The sequence below is a fragment of the Bactrocera neohumeralis genome, chromosome 2 (assembly GCF_024586455.1).
Source record: "Bactrocera neohumeralis isolate Rockhampton chromosome 2, APGP_CSIRO_Bneo_wtdbg2-racon-allhic-juicebox.fasta_v2, whole genome shotgun sequence".
Taxonomy (NCBI): Eukaryota; Metazoa; Arthropoda; class Insecta; order Diptera; family Tephritidae; genus Bactrocera; species Bactrocera neohumeralis.
This window is the reverse complement of record NC_065919.1, coordinates 62,257,559-62,284,904: the sequence shown is the minus strand read 5'-3', so window position 1 is coordinate 62,284,904 and position 27,346 is coordinate 62,257,559. Positions and strand designations below refer to the sequence as shown.

Sequence of the window (27,346 nt, the reverse complement as noted above, 5' to 3'; positions counted from 1 at the left end):
TCTATCGGTTCGGTTTGAGCGCGCAGTTTAAATGGACCTGTCCGGGACAAATTTGATCAGATGGTAATAGTTAAAAAAGCTTTATAATTTTCATTATTTTCCAAAATTTAAAGGCATTCGCTTACATTTCACTTATATGTAATGTCTTTTTAATATGCAACTTTATTAACTACATATTTTCAAAAGAGTAACAAAGTCTTCGCAACAAAATAATAAATTCTTCTTCTAAATATTTCGATTATGTATATACAAATGTGCATTAAAACTAAATAATGAGTGACTGAACTAGATTTGCAATTACAACTAAGTACCTACAAAGTATGAATATATCAATATTTGTATATATATGTTTAAAGGTACGTTTACTAGCCGTTGCTGAGGTGCCTCATTGAATGATTAACGTGCTGAAATCACAAAGTAATAACAACATACTCTACAGATATGCCTAGGCGTTGTAAAAAAATTGAAAATAATTAAATTACAGCGCGTTTTGGTTTAGGTTCAACGATCTATGTCAATGTTGGAAGACTGCAACCGTTATTCAAACGATACTCAGCATAGACAAGACCTGCGAGAAACAATTAAAATAAAATTAATAATATATTTTGAATAATGTTTCGTTTTTAAAGACTAACCAGTGTTGTGCCAGTGATAGAAAGCGGCCAAAATGAAGAGATGCCACCAATTGTGCGAGTGTCCAACATAATCCACTTTGCCGGCAAGCCAACGCTCCGGTATTTTTGCGGCATAAATGACAAAAGCGACAGCACACCAGCCATACATGCCAATTATGCGCGGCACCATTAACTGTTAAGTGTAAATAATTTGTTTTTAATTGTTATTTTTTAGAAATTGTTTTTAGGAAATGAATTTTTTAGTGACTTTTGACTCACCCGCACCAACTCATTGTCAAGACCACCCATCACATAAGTCCAATGCGCTAACGGTATAATACCGTAGGCGGCCCACAACACCAGCACAGCGATCTTTGCGTCCAAAGAGACATTCAACTTGGGAATTTGCACCATCATCGCCAAGCCGAACATACACAGCGCAATCACTGAGTAAACGAGCCGGAGTGTCTGCGTGAATTAAAACAAAAAATATATAAAAAAAAAAAAAAATATTTAAAAAAAATATTTTAATTTTCAATAATATTAATTCTTCGATTTGCAATCTTTCGCGCTCACCTTGAAGCACCAAAACGCATAGTACATGCCACTGATGTAAATCGCCACCAGCGACAAACAAATACCCAAAAAGTCCACGGACAAGAAGAAATCATAATGCTCCTCTGATTTGCAGGAGAAAATATGATAAATTGAAGATAGCAGCATGCACAGGCAGAAACAGACCAAGAGACACACAACCAACACCTGATCGCTCACATCCGCGTGCGCTTGCAGAAACTGGAAATCGAATATGGTTAGGCATATGAAGAGCAGACAGCCAAAGAGATGACTCCAAATATTGATCTGTAAGTAATTGTAAGTATGATTATTAGAATTTTTGTTATTACTCTTTTATTTCCGTAGCACTTACAGTTTCGTTGGTCCACCAGAAGACGCTTTGCAGGCATAATTTTGTGGATAGGAATGTGCGGTAGCCACGACGAATGTAAGGATTGAATTTGAGGTGATCGGGTGCCTGCAATTTGTTTCAAAGAAAAGTGAGTAAGCATTGAGTTAAGAATATTCAATTGTTTTAGTTATTTTAAAATTACTATAAAATGGAAGGAGTGCCCTCCGCCATAATTTAAGCGGTTATAACCACTTGTGAATTTCGAAAAAATCGACTTTTTTGGGTATATTATTTGAAAATAAGTACGCGGTAAGGCATATGGAAGGAAGATGGAGTCATGTAAAGTACACATAAGTGAGGAAAGTTCTCTTATTGCCATTCACTTGGGAGGCCAGAAACGATTATTTTACATATGGCTCAAGCAGCTCAAAACTTCCGGTCTCAGACTAAGTATCATCTGGGTAACCAAAGAACAGGCGAGCTAAAGTAAGAAGGCGAAAATAATTCGAGGTGCCGAACGAAATAGAAACGGCACCATCTTCCGAAGAAATTGATATCATTGGCCTCAACAACCGAGCCGTTAGTTCTACTTTCTCCAGAATGGATAGGGAAGCGATGCAAATGGGTCAAAACGAGATATCTCCTGTCATAAAACAAACCGTCGTCGCACTAAACGTCCTACTATATTTACTGTCAACAAATTTGTTCTGTAAGCCTCCCTATTCCTCACTATTAGTCGCCTGCGATACGATTATTTTACATATTTTAGTAATTTCCCGTTAGCAATTTTCCTTTTCTACCTTATACCACCGATTTTCGAAGTGCCATAGAATCAAACCCAAATTCCGTCCCGAGTATTGCCTTTCCTTCAAAAGAAGAGTGGGAAAGAGGTGAGATGGACAGAGAGTAAGAGATAGGCATGTATGCGGATAGGCCCAAACCGTCTTTTCATCAAAATTGAATACCCGAATCGCCAGATGACCAGACCACTCCAGCGTCTTCCAAGCGAAGATCACCGCAATTAAAGAAAATCTTCTTGTTCCGACAAAGAGTGTGCAAGGAATATATTTATATTCAGTTAGACAAGCGGCTTAGATATCAAAAAAGTCTCTGAGGGTTTCAACTAAGATAGTGAAAAAATGATTTGATCTCTTGGTCGATCTAACAGCCTATTTCACGATAAACCTGCACTGGGATCCAGGACATGATGATATTCCTGATAAATGTGAAGCAGATGTACTAGCCAGAGCATGCACCAGCCTACAATTAGACTCCGAAAAGGAGGGAATTTCGATGCATCTGGCAACTTGTAGATATTTATTCAAGAAACATGTTATAAAAAACCTGAGCCTCGGTGGAGTGAATCCCTAACTTGCTCAACAAGCAGAGAAACGTGGCATAAATAGATATTAGCCCACAGATGCCGCCTATTAAATACGAAAACGAATGACATAAGTACTCTAGTAGGAATGCTGACAGGTCACTGTATAATTGGCAGGCTGGGGACACTATGCAATGGCTATTGTGGAAGCGATCAGGAAGTAGAAGAGAAGGAGACCATAAAGCATATTCTTGCGAATGCAAAACTTTGTATGTATACCCTAATAAAAAGGATGTTGTTGTTGTTGTAGCAGCAGAATTCTGCCGAGTTGATAGTCCTTGACCGGATAAAAAATCCGGGTCCGTTCCGGTTACGTAGTCCCGACTGTCGTAGGAATGGAAATCGGCCGAGGGTTTTCTGACTTTCGAAGGTTGCACAGATATAACTCTTTGTACTGATGAACTTCATCAGAACCACCGGGTGTTTCAGAGAGCATATAATACAGTGAGGTGATTTTAGTCACGGTGTTTTCACAATGGGCCTCTTAAAGGGCTAGGTGCGTCGTTAGACATTTACTCTACCTTTCTATCTACCTATAAGTATTATATATTAAATAAAAAGCCTCTTCAAAAACCAAAATTTACGAATTCACGTTTTTTCTGGCTTGCAAGTGGATATAACCCCATAAGCTTGGTATTTTCTGTATATATATATATATGTATATACATATGTTTGCCTGTATATACATACATAAGTATGTACATATGTATGCATGTTACATGCACGCAATATGACACAATGCGTGTATTAAGCAGAAGGTCTCATTGTTATCATTTAAAGAAATATTAGATGCTTCGAATGACACGCATGTATAAATATCATGCACATTTGTTTATATGTATGTATGCATATAAGTTTGTAGTTAGCCATAACCATTAAATATGAATACGTAAACAAGTGTGGTTGTTGCCTTCAAAATTCAATAGCATTTTTACATGTAATGCATTGTAATTAAATTCCCTTCAAATGCATTTGACACTTTGGCATTGCCGCTGTTGTATGCAAACATACATACGTACATACAAATACGCTGCTAGTATATTATACTTTATAATTGGACACAATGAAAACCGCGACAAATTGCCAATTCGCTGCCAAAAAAAATTAGCGTACACACATACTATACATGTATAAATACATAAATATTATTCGCAGCAGAAGAAGCAACTGTTCGCCCGCCACACTAGAGGTCATTGAAGTCTCTCCAATTGGTAGTGCTGATGACTTATAGCGCGGGTTTTTTTACATTTTGTTATTGCTGTTTTGATATTTACATTTGGGCATTTGGGCATTTGGTTGGAGCGAGCGTTGACAGCTTTGAAGCCAAGCTAAATAAAATGTTAATAAGCTGACCTTGATTTACTTTGTGCTTCGCTTCATCGGAACGATTTGGTTTGGTTTTTTTTTGCATAAGTTAATGGGGTTTTATTGCGGCTTTGATTTTAGGCATGGTTTTGGAGTCAATGAGCATTAATAAATGTATTTATGGTACGAATATTTAGTTAAAATATTCTTGAAATTTTTGCTTAAGGTGTACAGCTAGTATGCAATTGAAGAAAATATAAAAAAAAATGTTTTTTTTTTTATTTTTATTTTGATCGGTTACACCCTTAAAAACAACATATTAAAATTTTCTATCAGTATTTTTAAGTTATAGCCTTCTAAAGTGTAGTCGTTCGGTTCTATCAGTTCCATCAGTTTATTTTTTCCAAAACTACATTTTTCAGATTTGCTTGAGTGATTACTCAGAGGCAAATGATCAGATCACTTTGAAATTTATTTTGCATATATTATATATTAATACCAGGTTTAAAGACCGGAGCATACTCTTGTAGAACCCCCAGAGGTGATCTAGTAACTGATGCCCAGAGCATACTAAAATAATGGAGGGAACACTTCTCCAGCCTGCTGAATGGCAGTGAAAGTATAACGCCAGGAGAAGGAGAACCCGATTCCCCAATCGATGAAGATGGAGCAGACGTTCCATTGCCCGACCATGAAGAAGTTCGTGTGCTCTGCCCAATCCCCAAAAAGGGAGACCCCACAATCTGCGCCAACTACCGTGGGATAAGCCTCCTCAACATCGCGTATAAGGTTCTATAGAGCGTATTGTGTGAAAGATTAAAACCCACCGTCAACAAACTAATTGGACCTTATCAGTGTAGCTTTAGACCTGGCAAATCAACAACCGACCACCACCATTCACCATGCCTTTGCCTTCATGCCGCGATGTCTGAATTTGGTATCTCCGCAAAAATAATATGGCTGTGTAAGCTGACGTTGAGCAACATCAAAAGCTGCCTTTATGCCGCGATGTCTAAGCCGCAAAACTAATACGGCTGTGTAAGCTGACGTTGAGACGTTGAACAATACCAAAAGCTCGGTAAGGATCGGGAAGGACTTCTCCGAGCTGTTCGATACCAAACGAGGTTTCAAACAAGGCGACTCTCATTCGTGTGACTTCTTCTGAGGATAGTTGTGAACTCACTGGAACAATGTCTTAAATACATTTCTAAAACAAGTACATATGGACCGCCTAAGTACTGAATGGTAAGATGGTTAAAAAAGCCATGCAGCGGTTAAAACCATAACTTTATTGTGTAGAACTTTTAATGACCGTAACATATCAGAGAAAGAGACATATACATATGTAGGTAACAGGGGCGAACACAGATTTTCATCCGGCCAAGAACTGTCTACTAGGCTGCATTACTTAAATTATTTGAGTGTTGTTTTCTGCCGGGAATGGACCACTTATGGCAAATGAATAGACTTCGTGCGGTAATTTTTTTGTGAGTTCGTGCCTAAATTAAAAAAATTCTTTAAAAGTAGACTTCATAAGACTTAGTCGCGGTGGTCATATACATACTTGAAATTAAGTTCCAAAACATAGCCTAAGAATTTATAATTTAATTTTACACAAGTCTCTTAAAATTTTTCTAATTTCCATTAAAAAAAATATAAACTCTTCACTTACATCTTCAAAATTCAATAGAGTTTTCAATTTCATTAACTTCTCTGTGGTTAATGGATCAGCCTTCTCTTCCACCGGTGTGCCGTGACCCAGTATATTTGGTTCCTCATCTTCCGGAAATTGATGTGTATCCGTAACGTGTTTTAGGCCTTCGAGCTGCAAAATGGTGAACAAAAAGAAAATAAGAAATGCATAAACGTGATTATAAAGATAATATACTTAAAATTTAAGAACATATCATTTTGCACAATGCATGTGCTATTTATAAATAAATTTGGTAATATATTTTTGTATACATACACATATTGTATGTATGTATGTATATTAAGTAACGTTTTTCAAAATAAAATATTTTATCAAATGATGCAGCATATTTTTCTTTGCTGACATTCATCATTATCAACAAAGGTCAATTCGCATGCTTCCGCGAATTTTTTTTTCTTTTTTAAATACTCTTTTTAGTTTTCCTTTTTCTCATTCGACTGATAATTATTGGCGCCATGTGATAAGTATTTACGTACGCAAATCTCAGAACCAAAGAACTCAAAAGTCATTTATAGTGCATTTTAATAAATCTATTTATATACATAAATGAAGACGACTTCATACTTAATAAATAGAATCTTAACCGGAACTTTTTAAAGCTAATTAAGCCACTATATAATATGAAAAACAATTTGTGTACAAAGGTTGCCTATTATAAGTATTTCCGTATTGGCAGCATTAGTGTTGCAATCTGGAAACTCACAATTTTGTCGTAAAGTTTGACATTTTTGATGGTATGAATACTCAAAATATTTTGCATACGAGCGCTATTTGTGTTGTTTACAGTAACTTAAAATATTCTTCTCGCCCAAAAAATGGAATTAAATCGTGAACATTTTCGCGTGATTATTTTTTACAATTTTCGACATGGATTAACTCATCAAGAGTGCATAGATGAACTTAATTCATTTTTTGACGATGAAGCTCCATCAAAGACCGGTGTTTAGCCATCGTATATTGAATTCAATGGAGGTTGTAGATCACTCCAAAACGAATTTCAGGAAGGTCGTCAGTTATTGTTTCAGAAAACTGAACATATCGCTACCACGCCACAGGTAAATAATCGTAAGATTGATTAAGACGTCGTTTACCTAAAACTTCAGGCCTATTTTTGATGATGGATTGCAAAAAAAACTACGCATGATAATTGCACAACATTTTGTTTTACCTAATGTTTATGATGAAAAAAAAATAATAAATGACAATCTGACAAATTGACAATAAGTGTTTTTTTTTAATATTTTTTCTAGCTAAAAAGGATTGTTAAAATTCGAAAGAAATAAAAAGAAAGGCATCCGAGCGTAACTAGATGTTTTAGAAAATAATTTAAAGTTTTCAAATATCTTCAGAATTGTGTCGCAACTAAAAAAAATACTTTTGAGAAAACGTGATTGAAGATGATGACTATTGTCTAAAAATTTTATTTTTCCAACCACAAAGGCAAACGACCCCCTTATGACTGTCAGACACTGAAGACTTAATGAGACGAGCATTTGATTTTGTTTCTTATAGCCTTGACAGACGGCAGCGTTAATCCGGATTAACTGCGCACTTAATCAGATCCAAATTTGTAGGTGACAGGCGGCAGCTATGCGAGTTTGAAACTCTCATAAACAGCTCATTGTCCTTTTTATAATATTTTCAATGAAAATTGATAGAAGATAAACATTACGGTTGTTAGCCGACCAATTTTTACCAAACCATTTTTTATTACAAAAACGTATCAACACATTATTTTTAAAACTGCATCATAACATAGAAGTTTTATTGATATTATATTGAGAATTTGATAAACAGCTGTCAGGGTTGCTTGTATTTCATTCACAATAGATGAAAATTGGCCATTTTTAACAATGTTGCCAACGAAAATCTCACAAAGTCCCTAAAATTTTGAGAGTTATTTTTGGATTCAGCAACGGAGTTAGCTGTGGTAACTCCTGAATTAATCCCGAAAAATGCAATTAATCTGGTTTAACGCTGCCGTCTGTCAATGCTATTAACGTCTAAACTCCGACTTAGCGCTGTAAACTAATATGAAGAGAACATTATGTTAAGTTTAAGATTTAGTAAGAAATTAACTTCGGCTGCATTGAAGCTATGATAACCTTCTCAGCTGCATTTCTTTCATAAAAGGATATAAAAAATCTGGACCTTGATCCAGATCGGAATTTTTGTATAGCAAATATGATATAATGGTGCGATATCGGGAGTTCCGGTTAGATTCTTAGTGAGAAAATGGCCTGTGAAAATTTCAGATCGATATCTCAAAAACTAAGTATTTCACGTGTATACGGACGGGCAGACAGACGGAAATCGACTCAGCTCGTCACGCTGATCATTCATGTAGGTCCCGACGTTTACTTCCGGCTGTTACAAACTTTGTGGCAAACTTAATATAACCTGTGCAGAGCTTTTTTCGCGCAGGTCACCGATTGGGATGCCTAGTTGCCATTTAGCACTGAGTTCTTTAATAATTGATCGTTTATTGGCAGGGTTTTCTCATTAGATTCATCTGTATATTGTATAACTGTAAGGAAACATTTTTATTTATCTTCATTGGCTTTTAAGATATTATTTAATTTATTCGCATTTTTTTCTTTGGCAAACATTTCAGGCTAAAATAACTACTTGTATATAGCTATTTACATAAGTATGTATGTATATGCAAATGTAGTGATTTGTTTTTGTTTGTTGACTAATTTCTGTTGTTGTCATTTGTTTTTGTTATTTGTTATTTGTTGATTTATCTCGCCGTGTTGTAAACAAAAACAAAAACAAGCAACATGCACTTTAAATAGAAGTACTTACAAGAGCACTTGCAATTAGGAACGCTTACACGAACAATGCAAATTGGCAACAGAATGCGAAAAGCTGCTACGTAACAGCATATATACTTATATGTTTATGTACATATGTATGTATGTATGTATAATACATATCGAACTTTGTTTAGAAGCATGTGAGTATGATTATTAAGGTGGAACAATAAATTCACAACTAATTTTATAGTCTCGAAACATGTTGCATGTGGCGATGATACCGCCATACCACAATTCGCACCAAACAGTAAATTTTCGACCGTTTCCTGAACCAAACGAAGATTTAACTTTCCACATAAGTGAAATTTTTATTTGTTGAGAATACCGTGTTTTTGGTGAAGAATCTTTTGTTATTGTTGTAATGGTTATCTAGTTGCCGTTAAAGAAAGTTGTTATCGAGGTCATCCAACGGCATGCCCAGGAAACGTGCGGTTTCGACGGCGTCGGACCATAGGGAGTGGGGTGTCAGATGTGTAGGGTTAGCTGGACATGCAAAGAGGTGACTAAAATCATGCGGAAACTCGTTGCATACTGGACATATGTATGCATATTTGTTATGTCGGGGTGGATTCTGGATAAGTAGGAATTTAACATGCTACAGTATCCAGAAGGGTCACTCTCGATTCTCGCTACAACTCGAGCTCGGCGTCTGAATCACGTAACCCCTATTAGTAGCCATTATAAGTATGTATATACATATGTACATACATATGATATATCTACTTATGAAGATTAGTAAATATAAACAACCGTTAGGTAAACTATGTATTATTGTTTAAGGTGTTGCAAGATTATACAAATATAATCTCACCCTAATGTACATACATACATACATATGTACATATGTATGTTTTAGGTGTTTGTGCAAATGTAATGCGTTTATTATGGGCATTTACGCTCGCAACTAACCATGTATGTATGTATATTGCAACATGTGTTACACACCTATTTGTACAACGAAAAGAAAAATAAAAAAAAATAAAAACCAGGAAAACAACAACAACGTTCTTTATAGTTTGTTTACATTTTGCAAAAATTGCATCCGCGTCGCGACGCATAACTCACTTTATGACGTGCAAGTGTATATATGTATGTGTGTATAGATGTGCACTTGTCGACTGCCTCGAAATGCTGCGTATTTGTTCGTATTATGCATTTACACTAACCGCAAAAAGACCTTAGCGCTCAACACATTCAAGTGGGGCAATATATGTATGTACATATATGTATGTATGTATGTAAGTATAGTTGTGAATTGAATTGGTATGCAAGTAATCAGCGAGCGTTGGAGGCTCGTCGTTCAACAACAACAAGCTTTTAATCGCAATTCACTGCATTCAAGTGCACGCACACTCATACACATACATGCATATGTACATTTGTGTGGAAATATGTTTAGAGATAAGTGCGCAGGTGCTCATCGTTAATGCAAATCGACGCATATTTGCGAGTCAATTATGCGAATAATCCATGCAACACTTTGCGAACGCATCAAACTAACGTCAGCACAAGCGTAAAAAATTAATATGTAAATTTACATAATTAAGTATCGTATAATGTTCAGTAATGGCATAACACAATTGACACTGAGAAATCAATTAGGCGTGAAAACGCATTCATATAATATTTGTTAACTGTAAATGTATATGCCACTTACAGTCGATTTGCAAAATTATGGCTGAAAGTTTGCACTGTTAGGCAGTTAGAAGATCATCGTGCACAATATACATAAGTATGTATGTATTTGCACTCATCAATTTTCGCCTATGTCTGCATTTTCGTATCTGGCATACTTTTTATCAACATCAGCATCAAATGTCACTAATAAATATGCAGTTAAGAGCGCGCTGTGTGAGAATGCTTGGAAATGATTTTTTATACCCTGAACATGGTATATTAAGTTTGTCAAGAGATTTGTAACACACAGGAGAAAACATCGGATACCGTAGAAAACCTGTCCGTCTGTCTGTCGGTATACATATGCGAACTAATTCCTCAACTTTTCAGATATCGATCTAAATATTTGAGCACGCCATTTTCTTCTCAAGAAGTAGCACATTTGTCGGAACTGTCAATATCGGACCCGCAAATCTCATAGCTGCCACACAAAGTGACAACGTCCGGTGTGTTTTACGTGGACACCTGCTGACGACAGCCTTACTCCACGGCGCTCAAAAGCACAGCGGATCAAATCAATGCGTTGATCAGCGCCCTGAGAATGCAAAGCATTTTCAGTACCAATTGGCAGTGTGGAATGGACACACTAACCACCTTGGTAGGGTTCGAGGCCCATCTAAAACACCTAAAACACAAAGTGACCGATCAGAATCAAGTTCTTCTTTTTATTTGACAAGATATTTTCACAAAATTCTGCAGAGAATATTATCCAAGACAGGGTTTATAATCGCCGAAGATACTGTTCAGATCGAGCCATTAAATCATATACTTATTTGCCATATCAACCGATCTAAATCAAGATAAAGCTCTTCATAAAAGATCTTTTGAAGGGCGTTGATATCAAGCAACGTTGGTAACGGTATTTTTTTCAATAGCCTTTTTTTGATAGATCACGTATGGTACATGCCAACACGTCACGTTATTTTTGTTTGGTATTATTTGGCATTTGGAAAGACTTCCTGAGACGCCTGAACTACATTTACAAATCGTTCATCTTCATTCTTTCTGTAAAGAATGTGTTTCGCGCACTTCGCTTGACTTATGGTCAACAAAATCGGCCTACTAAGCGTACTATTCGCAACACCTTCACCATCTTGAGACCCAGCATTAATTATTGGATAATATTTGGCCGAGTACACCACGTCCAGCACGCAGTAAAGAAAATATTGCAGCCGTAACTGAGAGTGTACACGAAGACCGCAGCAACTTGGACTGACGTATGACGACCTGGCGCATTTTACAAGCGTACAAAATAAAGCTTGTGCAAGAACTGAAGCCGCCCGACCTTCCCAAGCGACATCGCTTCGCTCTACGGGCTCTTGAAAAGTTCCAAGAAGATCCGATGTTTTCAAGCCAAATTTTGTTCAGCGATGAGGCTTATTTCCGAAGAGATTCAAGTGATGCCATTTCAATTAAAAAAACATCGATTTGGTGTGGTTTGTGGGCCGGTGAATCACCCTTTAGTTGCTTTAATATATACACCGGTGAACGGTATAGAGCTTCGCTGCAGCGGAAGTTAACGTTTTTTCTTGTTTTCAATTGAAATATTTACGTACAAATATATACATATGTATGTCTATATGTTAAGGTGGATTAAAAAGAAGATTATCATATACCATTCAACTTCCTACACAATCTGTAAAGCGAGATAATTTTTCAAGTAGTTGACAGCGAGATACAAATTTGTTATCTAAAAATAAGAAAAAACAAATAGAAAACTACAAGATGGAGAACCTTGCCGTTACAATTAAGAGATCATGCCTGCAGAGACTTTCAAAAGGTGTCTAAGAACCTATTTTTCAGGGAATCAAGCGAAAAGAATTGTTTTTGACCCACCCTAATAAACATATGTACATATGTAGGTACGTATATGTTTATTAAATGCTGTCTAATTGTCGTTAATGCATTCGTGTTTGTCTAATTTTCATCCCATCTCGTTAGACTTATGGATGTACATTTGATTGTTGCATGTGAATTGCTCTATTGACCGGAACTATGTTGATACCATCTAAAAAGTTAACAGCTCAAATTGCAGCGTTATTGTTTTTGTTTAATTTGTTGTAGCGATCTAAATTCATAGATCTTTGCCCGAATAGCTAGAAATTGTACTATTCATGGTTTTAAAGTTTTTTAGAACGATCACATGAAAAATCATAGTAACGCAAGCAAAGAATTTATAATTAAGCTTACACTTAAATACATATTCAATAAAGTCTGAAAGAAATTAATTCGATACATTTTTCCTCTCTCCCAGAATAGATTCTCCAAATTAGAGCTATAAATAGGTTTAATCCCTTACGAAATATTAGAAGGATATTATTATTGTAATAATATTTTTTTCTAGTTAATAAGTAAAACTAATCGCTAGATTGGCGTGGAAACGTGAAATTTAAAAATCATTAGCAAAGTCGGGGATTCGAAGTTGATAAAGAGTTGGTTGTCGACCACTGTGCAAATAGCGAAAACTTCTCTTTGACAGTGGCTATGTTTCTTTTGCGTGTGTTTTTGTCGATTATGAAATTTTTTTTGAAAGATTAGTTATCAATCAATGCTCTATTGAGTGGATCTAATGATAAACCAGCCAGTGTTTCGATCAATATCTTCAGCAAGAGTTATAGAAAAGAAAGCTAAAAACATTGAAAATAATCGCATTCTTATAGATGTCGGCAGCGAAAAAAATATATACATACATGTATAAAAATAAAATAATTATTATGTAAAAAACAAAATTTATAAAAATAATATTTTTTTAACTCATTATAGGTTATAAGGGTTAACACAATAGATTAAGTTAAAAATAGATATAATCATACTTCTTAAATATTTTTAAAAATATTATTTTTGTAATATTTTTATTACATACCATCTATGAAAATTCTATAAAGCCTTACTTAAAAAGCCGAATATCTCGAGAAGTATTAATGATAGCGATTTTGACCTTAGACCTTTTTTATAGCAAATAAAATTTTCTACAAGTTTGTCAATTACATTTTTTATATAGCTCTTGTCATTTACGAGATATATACAAAAAAATGCGAATTTCGTGGAAAAATCAGGTTTAGAGCCCCGTACTACCTCGCCGGTGTGAGTTTCGACTTTGTCGCAATGGGCACTTTTGTAGAGTGTTCAATTCTGAGGAATATGTGTCTAAAGTCAAAGCGATGCCATAAAATGCCTCTGAACTATAGAAATTTAAAATAAAAAATCACGATTGTCGTGTATTTACAATGGAAAATTTTTACATGCCTTGGTCCAGTCCTTAATGTTAGTATTAAGGGCTAAAATTTTCAGGGAATTTTTTTAGGGTATTTCCAAGGAAATTTCATGATGGGACTGAAAAAAATTAATAGTTAAAAAAAACACCCTAATACATAAGTATATACATATGTATGTCCTTAAAACAATACAACGACCTATGACCGCAATAATTTGCAAACTGCTCAAATATTTCCATTTGTAAAATCAATGTCACCGATAAGTCAAAGTCATAAGAAATAATAATGTCTATACTCGTATTAAGTGATAAGAGTAGCGTCCAATTTGTTGGTTGAAGCTGATAGTGTGACATAGAAACGCTGATTGCTTTATGCATGCATCTTCAGTTTTTATGTTTAGTACTTCGAGTATTTTATACCCTTAACATGATAAGTTATAATGGTAAATATATAAATGATCAACATGACGATCTTCAAAATCGTTCAAAAATTTTGCACACATTAACACTCCCTAAGCAGCTGCTCAAACGTCGGGACCGATATCGGACCACTAAGGCATATACATAACTGACTAAACAAATTTAAGAAAAATTTTATTTTATTTTACTTTTTATTCTATTTTATTTTTCTGTTTTAGCATTTTTTTAAAAAATTGCAAAAAAAAAAATGCACCGAAGTGATTTCTGAATTTTTTGAATGAAATAATATACACTTTTTTGTATATTTTTGGCTACAAAATACAAAAAAAATTAAAAACCTAGCAGCAGAAGTATTATATACATACATACATATGTATGTATGTACATATATACTTAAATTTATATTTTGGAGCAAAAATGTGCAAATTTACAAAAACAACTCAAAAATATTTTATTAATCACAAGCATATTTTGGGAACACAATTTTCACATATGACTATTTGTGATCTTAATTTGAGGCCACAGAACGCTTGTCTCGCCTCACACATACAAATTATTTGCCACTTTATTTGAAAACCAATTAAAATTTCTGCACAAATGAACACATAAGTATCTGCAATTGTGCTGGCAGTTCATAAAAATAAATTATTATATTATGTGTGTATGTTTGTGTGTAGCCATACCGTATGCGTGTGATCACTGCATGGATTCACATGCTTTCGTACAGCACGCTTCGATTCACGCGCGGTAGTTGTTGTTGTAATCGTTGTCACTTCCATGTCTCAGCAATTCTTCAATTGTTGGTTTTATTAAATTTATTTGAAATAAATTAGAAGCTATCAATTTCGTTGAATAAAAAAAGACACGATGCACAAACGTTCTCACACACTATTCACAGTTATGAAAGCTAACGCCTCGACAATTAACGGTTAATTTGTGTGAAATTGAGCGGTGGCGCCCGTTTAAATCACGTTTTCAGAATGCAATTCAATAAGCTGCGCGTCCAACTGTCGGCAAAAAAGTAGTCAAAGCTGATTTATTTCACTTCAGTTGAACGAAATCTCTGCTTATTGTCCAATAAGTGCACCGAGTGTTTGCATTCCGACAGGTGTACACGTATTTATCGCCACCGCTTGCTACGAAAAATATGCAACCGCTTTGCTTGTCAACTGAAAGCCAACTGATCGCCAACTATTGTGCGGAGAAGCGCATTCGAGGCATTCCGTGGCGACGGCGGCGGCGTTTCGACTTGCGTGCGAAAGCCGCTAGCTCGCTTGTGGTTAATTGAGCGCTTTCAGTGATGGAGGTGCAGACGCGTTCAGCGCCAAAAGGCATCAATATTTACAAATATATAAAGTATATGGTATGTACTGCCACCACTCATTCATGGCAAAGCTCCACGATCTCGTTGCTCAAGCATGCGCATGCGCCGCCAATGAGCACCGGCCCGTTCTCACTCAATGAAAATGCTTTCAATCAATGCAAATATTAAGTAATCGCTGTTATGACATTATGATCTTCATTTAGACATCTTAGGCCAGCTTCAAAAACATTACCAACAATAAGCGTTGGCAAATTGATAGCAAATTTCATGATTAAATTTAATTGTGTAGTTTGTGTGTTTTGAAAACCACTCCACTTAATTGAACGCATTAATTGAGCGCTTATTTTTGCGCTGAGTGTTTGAGTGTGTGATTTATTTATAGATTTTAGGAAATTTGCATTCTCAAACAATATTTATTTTTCTTCTGCAAACATTCATAGATTACTTTTATTATGTCATATCACGTCTTTTTATCGTTTTATTGGCTTAATGACTATAATTACGATTGTAAAGTTAAGTAAATGGCATTAAATATCGTGGGTAGAAGTGAATCTAAGTTGAGCAGAACTTAGTGATAAGCGAGAAGTGATTACGATCATTTTTAACCGATAAGCTTAAATTTTTAACATTCAATTTTTATCGGCTTTGTCCATAAAAAATAAATAGTTTACAAATTTAGATAAGTCTCGATATTTTTGACACAAAATCGTAGCTTCTATGAGAATTTTAATTCCACATTTTCACGAGGCGGATCAAACAACTCGTAACGATCATAGTACTATTTCTATGAAACGAGTTTGTGTTGTCATAAAATAAAACAATCATTGAAAGGATTCAAAATTACTATGTACCAGGCTCTCAACGTTCAAGAAGAACCAAATATTTTATTCTCGCAACTAATGCTCAATTCAGCACACTCAACCAAATAGGAAATTGAGTTTAAAAGTTGTCAAACTTGAGGTTAGAAGTTACCCTGTGGAAGTTTTCATTAAACATTGAATTTTTATAAATAATATTTATGCTTTCGATTTGGGAAAGTTCTTAGAATATAACGGGTGATCAAAGTAGAGGTACTTTTTATACTCTCGCAACAATGTTGCTAAGGAGAGTATTATAGTTTTGTTCACATAACGGTTGTTTGTAAGTCCTAAAACTAAAAGAGTCAGATATAGGGTTATGTATACCAAAGTGATCAGGGTGACGAGTAGAGTCGAAATCCGGATGTCTGTCTGTCCGTCCGTCCGTCTGTCCGTCCGTCCGTCCGTGCAAGCTGTAACTTGAGTAAAAATTGAGATATCATGATGAAACTTGGTACACTTATTCCTTGGCTCCATAAGAAGGTTAAGTTCGAAGATGGGAAAAATCGGCCCACTGCCACGCCCACAAAATGGCGGAAACCGAAAAATTATAAAGTGTCATAATTAAGCCATAAATAAAGATATTAAAGTGAAATTTGGCACAATAGATTGCATTAGGGAGGGGCTTGTTTGGACGTAATTTTTTTTGGAAAAGTGGGCGTGGCCCCGCCCCCTACTAAGTTTTTTGTACATATCTCGGAAACTACTATAGCTATGTCAACCAAACTCTACAGAGTCGTTTTCTTCAGGCATTTTCATATACAGTTCAAAAATGGAAGAAATCGGATAATAACCACGCCCACCTCCCATACAAAGGTTATGTTGAAAATCACTAAAAGTGCGTTAACCGACTAACAAAAACGTCAGAAACACTGAATTTTACAGAAGAAATTGCAGAAGGAAGCTGCACCCAGGCGTTTTTTAAAAATTGAAAATGGGCGGGGCCTCGCCCACTTATGGACCAAAAACCATATCTCAGGAACTACTAGACCGATTTCAATGAAATTCGGTATATAATATTTTCTTAACACCCTGATGACATGTACGAAATATGGGTGAAATCGGTTCACAACCACGCCTTCTTCCAATATAACACTATTTTTAATTCCATCTGATGCCTTTTCTGTATAATACGAGTATATACGTTAGGAACCAATGATGATAGCGGAATAAAACTTTACAAAAATACGGTATTTGAAAAATATGTAAATGACGTATAATGAAATCTCGATTATCACTTTATCATGCGAGAGTAGCCTTCCTTACTTGTTTCATTAACCTTTGTTTGACAGATCACGCGTGAATCGTATCAAGACATTATGGCCAATATAATCAGCCTATTGAGCTTACTATTCGCAACATCATCACCCATCTTGAGACATCTAGACATCATAATTGGATAATATTCGACCGAATAAGGAGTCGACACCGTTCGCAGCAACTCGGACTAACGTATGGAATGACTTGGTGTATTTTATGTCGATATCAGCGAGATCAGGAATTAAAAGCGTACAAAATACAATTTGTGAATGAACATCGCTCTATGGGCTCTTGAAAAGTTCCAAGGAGATCCGACGTTTTCGAGCCAAATTTTATTCAGCTGTGAGGACCATTTTTAGCTCAATGGGTATGTAAACAAGCGAAATTTCCGCATTTGGGACAAAGAGCAACCTGAAGAAATTCAAGAGCTGCCATTTCATTCAGAAAAAATAAAGGTTTGATTTGGTTTGTGGGCCGGTGGAATCATCGGCTCATCAATTTTTAGTGTTTTATTTCATTTTAACATCATGTCATTCTTGTTGGTGGAGCCTTTATATACAACTTTCTAAGGTTGCTTAAAACGTAAAGTTGTCTTCCAGGGTTTTCACAGAATTTGAAAGTCAGAAAGTCGGCTGGACGTTAAGAAAGGAGTTAGTGCACTCACATATTCCTTTTGGAAAAAATAGTATTTTCGGATCACTGGTAAAAGATTTATACATATGATATGATCTAACCTAAAAATTGTATTTCCAAACAAGATATTTCGTGAAAATATTTTTCAGAAAAAAAATTCGTTTTGAAAATACGAATGATAACAAATTATTTAAAAAAGTTATACTTTATTTTATTTTAAATTTTAATTAAATTATATATTTCATATTTAGATTTTCGTGTTTTCAAATTGGTAAACATTGGCAAACATGATTGACTAACTTGCCAAAAATCTGCCTTTCCTCAGAAAATGCGTGCACTCCCAAAAAAATAACAAACGCGTAAAAAATAACTTAACTACATGCCCCGCAAGGTCAGTCTCATATAAATAAAATAGAAATTCATGCAATAAACATGGACCAAACGTCTGTCGAGGGTCATGATTTTTAAACGTTGAGTGCAAACTGTTATTATAAAGTGAGAGATATACAAATGTACAAACCATACATACATACATAGGTATACGCGATTGTATTATGATTGCCCACATTCTTCTTTATGCACATACTCATAATATATTAGTTATACACGTGCAACCTTTCAGCCCTCTAGACTGAAGAAAAAAGTCAAAATCAAAATTTATCTTACTGCATACATATATACATACTTATGTATTACATATAAATCGCACGCATGTTAAATGCGTTGCATAATATTACAACAATACTTGTATGCACAATGCTTTTTGTTGTCGTTGAACTTGTCGAACTATGCCGAAACCGGTTTTGATTGAACTCTTTTCGTGGGTTTTTCGTTTAAAAATATTTGCTTGTCATCTCATACATATCTAAATGCATATGTACATACATATATACCATATAATATATGCAAACACGCACAAAACCACATATTTTTGGTGTCTTCGTCACTAGTCTCCCTTCCTTGCCTTTAATGGGCTTTTTCACTTTTCGCATTCGTTGACGTCTTGCACAGTTACTTGAAAGTGCGGAGCTTCCCCAGCGCAATGTTGTAATTTAGAGTTATAAACCAAAACCACAAAAACAGAATAACCGAGTGAAAAGTAGGTAGTGTAGTGCGAAGACGTAACGGGTGACCTTGAGAAAAGTGCGAAAATGTATTGACATTGTGCAAATTTCATTTACTTACATACATTAACATTACTTTGTAGCAAAAAAGCATTCGAGTTGACAACTTTTTGTAGTACCGAGTATTGTGCAAACTACTTACTGTAATTTGCGTCACAACTTGAGAAATGTGCGAATAAAGGTGCGAACTTCGGAAAGTATTAAAATTTAATAGTTTTCTTGAGTATCTCATTCGACTGTGAGTAATTAATACTCGTATATAATAGTAGACAGTCTTTAAATATTGATCCCTTACTACCAGAAGCTATGTTGAGGAAATCGCATCCTCAAGGTCATACACTGAAAAAAAATTTACTTCGGTTGCACCGAAGCTACTTATAATCTCTCTTCACAAGTGCATTTCATATACTATACATAGCATAAAAGGGTATAAAAACATCTTTATATTGGGTATAATACTGTGGGCAAAAATAGTAAGACTTTTAAATTTAAATTTCGCGCGAGTACCCATTCGTCGAATTGTTTTTCCACGTTGGTATGATGATGGGTGAAAGTATTCACCGAAAAAGTTTGTGCCGAAACGTTCAGAATGTTGAAAAAGGCATTCGATGATAATTGTTTGTCGCGAGCAAGTGTTTTTGATTGGTACAAATTATGCAAAGAGGGTCGTGAACGCATTGACGGCGAACCATATCCAGGACGACCATCGGCAACAACTGATGATCAACACGTCGCTAAAATAAAGGAATTGGTGCTTGTGAATCGGCGATTAACAGTCATCTTACTAGCATCGTTGAAATATCGGAAGGTTCAGTGAAAACCATCTTGAAAGATCATTTCGGCCTGAGAAAACTGCAAGCACGATGGGTTCCAAAATCAATTTTTCGAAAAACAGCGTCGCGTTAACGTCTGTGAAACAGTGCTTACCGACTACTAGGATGTCATGAAATGTATTTTTACTGGCCATGAGTCTTGGATCTATGCGTACAACCGAGACGATCAAACGGCCGAATATCGTGGCAAATGTGAGCGGAAGCCGAAAAAACCACTTCAAATCAGGTCAAATGTGAAGGTTATGTTGACAGTTTTCTTCGATAATCGAGGTGTGGTGCACCCCGAATTCCTTCCGACCGCCCAAACTGTCAACAAGGAATATTATTTGAGTGTTATGCGAAGCTATTCGTAAAAAGAGACCTGAAAAATGGGCATACAACTCTTGACTTTTGCATCACAATAATGTACCGTCGCATACTGCATTGATTCGTGAGTTTTTCGCCAAATTTTCAATCGATATCGTGCGCAACCACCATATTCATCAAACAACCACTCTGGAGAAGCCGTTTGGAGTCAATCGAAGACATTAAACATGAATCGCTACTTTCGTTGAAGACTTTTCCAGAAATTGACTTTAACCACTGTTTCGAGGATTCGAAAAAACATTGGCACAAGTGTATTGTGGCGAAAGGGGGATTACTTTGAGGGAGATATATGTATATTTTGAAGAAAAAATTAAGAATTTTAAATTATAAACAAAGTCTTAGTATTTTTTGCTCTTAGTAATATATCCTATAGTGGTCTGATCTGAACAACGGACATTGTAGCATTGTCTTAGGCAATAATCTATGCCAAATTAGAGAGTAGAGTTACATTCTTTTTGAAGAACAGAATATTGACAATGCAGAACATTATCCGACTCGAGTTGCTTGAGTCGCCTAAGTGAATCGAACAACAAATTTTTCCGTGTATGAAAAGTTGTATTAAAGAGTAATATAAATATTCCAGTCTTTCTAGACGAATTTACTTTGTGTCATCGCGTAAAATCGATAAGAAATTTTAATATTATTGTTTTATTCTACTGATACTTCACTTGTTTAGATAATAACTGTTAATTGATACTTCAATTGGTTAAAATTAGTCAATCAACTGAAATCAAAACTGATGAAAATAATAATCATATCGGATGTGAAAAACAAGAATTGACAAAAAATGTCACTATCATTAGCGTGAATGCAAACATGGGACTCTGAACATAACCCGCAAGATAATGGTTTGCATTATGTTTTAAATTCCAGCCAAGAAGCACAATTTTCACACACTTTTTACAGCAATTGAGGCCGAATGCGTAGGTAAGCGAATATTCTTCCACATCAATCAAAAGCGACTTCAAAATCAAACAAAAAACGTTAACTTCGGCTGCACCGAAGCTAATATACCCTTCACAGCTGCATTTCTTTCAGTAACTATGTGTTCAGTTTGTACCAATTTCTTCGGAGATTACATTGTTGCCTTAGAAAATAATCTATGCCAAATTTGGTGAAGATACATTGTCAAATTGAAAGTTTTCCATACAAGAACAGATCGTTCATTTGCTATATGCAATAACGATCAGCGAATATTCTTATTCCAAAGCATCAATCGCCTCTGGCTTTAGTGCGTAGGTAAGCGACTTCACATAATCAAACAAAAAATAATCCAGCTGCGTTAGGCCTAAAAATGCGACAGGCCTAAAAATATCCTTAAAAAAATTTATTGTGTTGTTAGCTACTTATATGGCGTGTAGCACCGTTTTATTGGAACCAAAGGTGATCCTCATCTACATTCTCTAATTCAGATATGAAAAAGTAATAAATTATGGCTGTATAACGTTCCCAATTGACTGTAACACATGGCCGCTTTATTTTTGAAAGGATATGGACCAATGATTTCCTCTGCCTATAGGGCACATCAAACCGTGACTTTTTGAGGGCGTAACGACATCTCAACAGTAGCTTTCTTGCGATGCGTCGAACCATTATTTTGGTAATAAATATTCAGGAATCGGAAAAGTTGTTTAGGAGTTAGTCTATTTTTTATGAAAATACAAACCGAGCTGCAAATAAATAACGAGTAATGCCTCATTGAAAATCACGCGTCTAAAAAAACACCCGTTATTAACTAACCAAGTGATAGATTTAAAAATTTCTTGAGCTATTATAGATTACTCCATATTGTCATGCATCAATTTAATTTGCACGTTTCTACAAAAGTTAAAAACATGAACCGCAATAGCTTTGATAACCTTATTTGTCTCTATGTGATAGCTTTATAAACCGTTTCATATTTTGATAAGGAAGATGATATGTTAATTAAATGAAAGATTGCATACTTAACGACGAAGCTATTATCAACTTATACATACTAGGGTGCGCCAAAGAACTAATATCGAATTATTAGTTAAAGTAAACATATACTTGTATATGGAGAAAATAGTTTCTCTACTAGGACAATTTTTTGACTTAATTTAATAAGACAACGGTAAGTATTTAAAGTTTCTAATATACGCGTACAGCGTTTACCAATGGGAGTGACGTGATTTTGAGAGCTCGTGGCAGCCATATTGGATGAAGATAATACTTTGAGTCAAAATCAAATGGCAGCCATGTTAAATGCTGCACAACAAAGAATTTCAGACCGTTTGAAAGCTATGTGAAAGATGCAAAAGTGTGGAAAATGGGTGCCACATGAATTGAATGAAAGACAAACGGAAAACCGAAACAACTCTTGTGAAATTTCGCTTCAAAGACATCAAAGAAAATCGGTTTTGCATCGAATAGCCACTGACAATGGAAAATGGATTTATTTTAAGAATCCCAGAGAGAGAAAATCATGGGTTAATCCGGGACAATCAACCACTTCGACTGCAAAAACAGATTGATTCGGTAAGAAGACAATGCTCTGTGTTTAGTGGGATCAGAAGGGTATGGCATGTCAGGAGCTTCTAAAACCTGGTGAACTGTTAATACTAATCGCTATAGACAACAAATGATCAATTTGAATCATGCGTTGATCGAAAAACGACAGGAATGGACCAGAAGGTACAGCAAAGTAATTAAAGTGCCGCCGTATTTACCAGACTTGGCCTCTTCCGATTACAATTTGTTTTCATCGATGGGACTCACATTGCTGCAAAGGGTTATTAAAAATTTGCGCAAACGGGTGGAGATATGCAAACGGAGCAATGGTCGCCATTTGGCATAATGACATAAAATTAAAAAAAAGGCAACTATGTTGACCAAATGTATGTATGTTGACCTTTTATTTAATTTAACATCGTTTTTGTTGGTGGTTGGTTTGTTAGTAGGCCCTTTATGTAAAAAGCGCGTACAAAATCTGTTTACATTAACTATAACATAGCATTTGAAAGCTATGTTTAGAATAAAGTGTATTATATCGCAGATTCTTGTAGATCATAAAATTTGCTACAAAATCTACCTGAGTGTGAATTTTTTTAATTGAAAAAATTGTATATTTAGAAGCTTTGAAAATGTAATTTAATTGAGGTTTGCACCGCGACTTAATTGTGATATTAGTTTTATTTTTAGCTCACCCTATAGATCTTTTATGTAAATGCAACATTTTTTTTTTCATTAAAAAAAAATAATGTAATATTTTATATTGTTTTTTTTTTTTTAATATAAGCTTTAGACTCACCTTTTTATTATCCTTCCGTTTGAAACACGTGGCCGCACATAATCCCAACGTCGGTTCTACGAACTCCACTTGCTGCTCACATGTCGCCGCGAATTGCGTTCTTATCATATTCTCATATTGATGCATTTTATTAAGCTTTAAAGTATGTAAATATGTAAACGAACTACAGTCTGGTTTTTTTTTTCAATCTAATAAAGCTAAGTTAATTTAATCTTGTGAATACATTATATAGAACCGGAAGTATTTTACTTATACAGGGTGCGTTATATTTTTTGTCGGTATGTATGGTTCGAGATATTTTGAAAAATTCTCTGTGGTCAAAACTGCTGAAATTGTTGCGAAGCCAAATTGCCCAATTTGAGAAACAGAACATTTAATTGTTTATCACGTTTTTTCAATTAAAATGAAAAAATCGATATTGATGAAAATTACCTCATTATGTCCGCCCTTAAAAGCTTGTAAAAGGGGTTTACAGGTTTCAACAACTCAACAGATTTGACTACCACTTGTTTAAAGAGATATTTTACAGCAAATTGTACACTAACAATCATCGGACCTTTAACGAAGCAAACATTCGTGCACGCAAAAGTAAAACCTCGCAAAAGGAGATGATTTTAGTAAGGCGCCACGCGTCCAAATAAATATTTAAGGGTCAAATTAAGGACAAATATATATCTTAAAATAAAATAGAGTGCACGCTGTACATATGTATCTGCCTAAGTTTCTCACATAAAATAATACAATTTTGATCGATGACTGCTATAATGATCCAATCTAAATAATTTATTGCGTTGCCAAATTTCTTGTCAAATAAAAAAGTTTCTCAAGCAAGCACCTGATTTGAGCAGCGTCTTGGGGAGAATGGGACGCGGATCTACAATATCTCAAAAACTGACTTGTGTCTTCTATCATCAGCGAAATCACATTTCGGGTCCCACATAATTCGCATTTTATTGTTAGAATTTTATTCATTAGTTCATTCAGTGCAACGTGATCGTATGTGCCCGAAATGAGCCGAATTCATTTCCCAGCAAATGGTTGTCCGTTTGTTTTGGAAAAACTGAACACGTCGCCACCATACAACAAGAACAACGCAGAAAAGTAATTTACGAGTGATACACAAGCATTTTTGCCAGTTGCCTTTCAAGAAATCAGAAAAACTAAACATCAAAGATGGATCAGTCTTCACCACCACAATGGGAGCTCTCAGATATCGCCTAAATCAACTGCATTTTTGAGCACTTAAAACATCGATTTGTGGAGTAAAGCACCGCAATGTTCTGACTTGATATTGAAGGACTTGACACCTGAACAGGCGGTTGACGCGTTTAGAACACATGTTTTGGACATACCTCAATCAGAGTGAAAAGGTATACAGATTTTGTTAGAGAATATTTTGAAAAATAATAAGGAGGTTTTCGATGATTAATATCTATTTTTGTTCTCTAATCTCGAAATTTAAAAGGCAACCTACGCAGGCGATGACCAATATCAAATGACTCGTGAAGTAAATGTCGAACGAGTGTTTTAGCTCGTTGGTCGGTATGGCCGCCAGTATGCCGGTGCAAGTCTTTTTAATGGCCTCTACGTCTGCATAATGCTTTCCTTTCATGGGCAAATGCATTTTTCCGAAAAGGAAGAAGTCGCACGGCGCCATATCAGGTGACTACGGGGCTGGTTAATGGTTAAAATGTGATTTTGGGTCAAATAATCGGTCACAATGATGTCCTTCGAATGTTGGATTCAAAGCAATTTTTAGTCGTCAGTCAAGTTTTACCAATTTTAAAACAAAACTTAATGTTTGCTCTTTGTTCGAAGCTCATTTTCGCACCGATAACACAAACATACTGACACTTAAAACGCAATAACTTTACTTCCAATAGATGAAATGTCATGAAATTCTCACTGCACAATCGATAAAGATAGCAGATTCTAACGCATATAGACGGCGCCAACAGGGGGCGTCCTGTTTACTTTGGAACGCACCTTGTAATATATTTTGAAAGTAACCATAGGTTCAAATCTAACAAATTTCACCGAACGAAAACATTAATATTCGCCACAAAAAACTTTCTGAAATAGCATGGAACAAATTTAGAAGAAATGGAAAGCTATTTAGTATTATATTGGGTTGTCAAAAAAGTCTTGCGGTATTTTTATTGAATTTTTTTTTGTATTGAAATTGAAATAAATTTTTGATGACTCATGCCCAGCTCTTGACCGATGCTACGGCTGCTACTATGCCGGTCTCTTTCGACCAATTCAGCGATTTTATCGCAATTTTCGACCACAGGCCTTCCGGAGCGTGGCGCATCTTCGACCACCTCTACACCAGAACGAAAACGTTGAAACCATCGTTGTGCGGTGGAAATGGAAACTGTATCGGGTCCATAAACTGCACAAATTTTATTGGCGGCTTGAGATGCATTTTTGCCTTTATCGTAGTAGTACTGTAAAATATGCTGTATTTTCTCTTTATTTTGCTCCATGTTTGCGACGCTATAACTCACGAACGACTTAAAAGAAACGACAATCAATCAAACACGTGTTAGCGCGTGAAATGAGCTTTCCAAAAGACTTTTTTGACAACCCAATATTTGTTATTTTTTTTTTGTAATTTATTTTTGTTTTTAATTTATTGTTTTTTTTTTTATTTATATATTTTTTTAATTTCGGTGATGTCTTTTATTAAATAAAAATATCGTCATTTTTGTAATGATTTTCATTGCCGTAACTCTTATGATTCTTTCCGAAATAAAATACCAATTTTGGCAAACAATGTGCGGTTGAGAATTGCACAAAAAGGAAATCTCAATATATGTAATTCAACAGAGTGTGTACAGTTTATTTTATTTTCGCGCTTGCAAGATCAAAGTGCATACTTTTTGACTTTCTGCCAAAGAAGCCAAAAAAAAAACTACTTTCGTAAGCAGCGAGTGCACAAAAAATAGATCAAGTGCACACAGTTTTAGCGGCGCTAACGATAAACAAATATAAGAACAAAAAAACGTTTACATAAATTATTTGTTCGAACACACCAAAGAACTGAAAAACAATTTATTGCTTCGAAAATGCAGTTGAACTGTTGGCTTGGCTTGCAAGCGAGAATATTGACGCAATTTTCACTTTTTGGTATTTCGAAATTGCATAACTATTTATAATATTTTCCAACTCACAATAATTTTATGCACTTTTTCAATTCGCAATGTGACCACAGCTAGTTAATTGCTTACACGTTTGTAAGCGTTGCACGAGAAGTTCGCAACTGATGCTGCCTTATTATTTATTTAACTTTTAATTTAGCACTGACAAGTTGCTTGTGATTTCATTAGTACGCTTTCTTTTAATATTTTACCAAATTGTTATACTTTCTTTCGCACGCCACGCGCACCTAGCAACACCGCAGCATCGGCTAACGACTGATTTCTACAGCTTGCTTGCGGACCCTTAGCGCGCACATCGGTTGCAATGAATGATCGGCTGAACAGTTGGGGGAAGTGTTTGCACTTGGGGAGTGAAAAGCCCTACCGGCCGTTTCAATAAATATCGCTGCATTATTATATGCATATGTAGTACATATGTATGTATATATTATATATAAATAAAGAAATATAAATGCAAACTAGT

The 27,346-nt window shown here is 35.3% G+C and overlaps 1 protein-coding gene across 4 annotated transcripts; it reads right to left on the bottom strand.

Moving 5' to 3' along the window:
* Window positions 1–121: 121 nt before the first annotated feature.
* On the bottom strand, window positions 122–27,173 carry LOC126759223 (progestin and adipoQ receptor family member 3). Of its 4 annotated transcripts, none has more exons than XM_050473948.1 (8): window positions 26,896–27,173; window positions 23,720–23,916; window positions 5,880–6,032; window positions 1,543–1,647; window positions 1,191–1,475; window positions 894–1,082; window positions 636–807; window positions 122–568 (listed from the first exon to the last, which is right to left on the bottom strand). In XM_050473948.1, the coding sequence occupies exons 2-8, from the start codon at window positions 23,843–23,845 to the stop codon at window positions 510–512; spliced, it is 1,089 nt and encodes a 362-aa protein (XP_050329905.1). In that variant the 5' UTR covers window positions 23,846–23,916; window positions 26,896–27,173; the 3' UTR covers window positions 122–509. The 4 variants fall into 4 exon arrangements, with proteins under 4 accessions (XP_050329905.1, XP_050329896.1, XP_050329889.1 ...); XM_050473939.1 differs by having other exon boundaries at window positions 23,720–23,854; XM_050473932.1 differs by lacking the exon at window positions 26,896–27,173 and adding an exon at window positions 25,706–25,747 and having other exon boundaries at window positions 23,720–23,854.
* Between the last annotated feature and the right edge of the window lie 173 nt (window positions 27,174–27,346).

Excerpts from the sequence above, each read along its gene's own strand:
- LOC126759223 (XM_050473932.1), bottom strand. The coding sequence starts at position 25,732 with ATGGTTACTTTCAAAATATATTACAAG. Across the intron at positions 1,476-1,542 it reads TCTGGTGGACCAACGAAACT|ATCAATATTTGGAGTCATCT; the intron begins GTAAGTGCTACG and ends AATTACTTACAG. Across the intron at positions 569-635 it reads CTATCACTGGCACAACACTG|GTCTTGTCTATGCTGAGTAT; the intron begins GTTAGTCTTTAA and ends TGTTTCTCGCAG.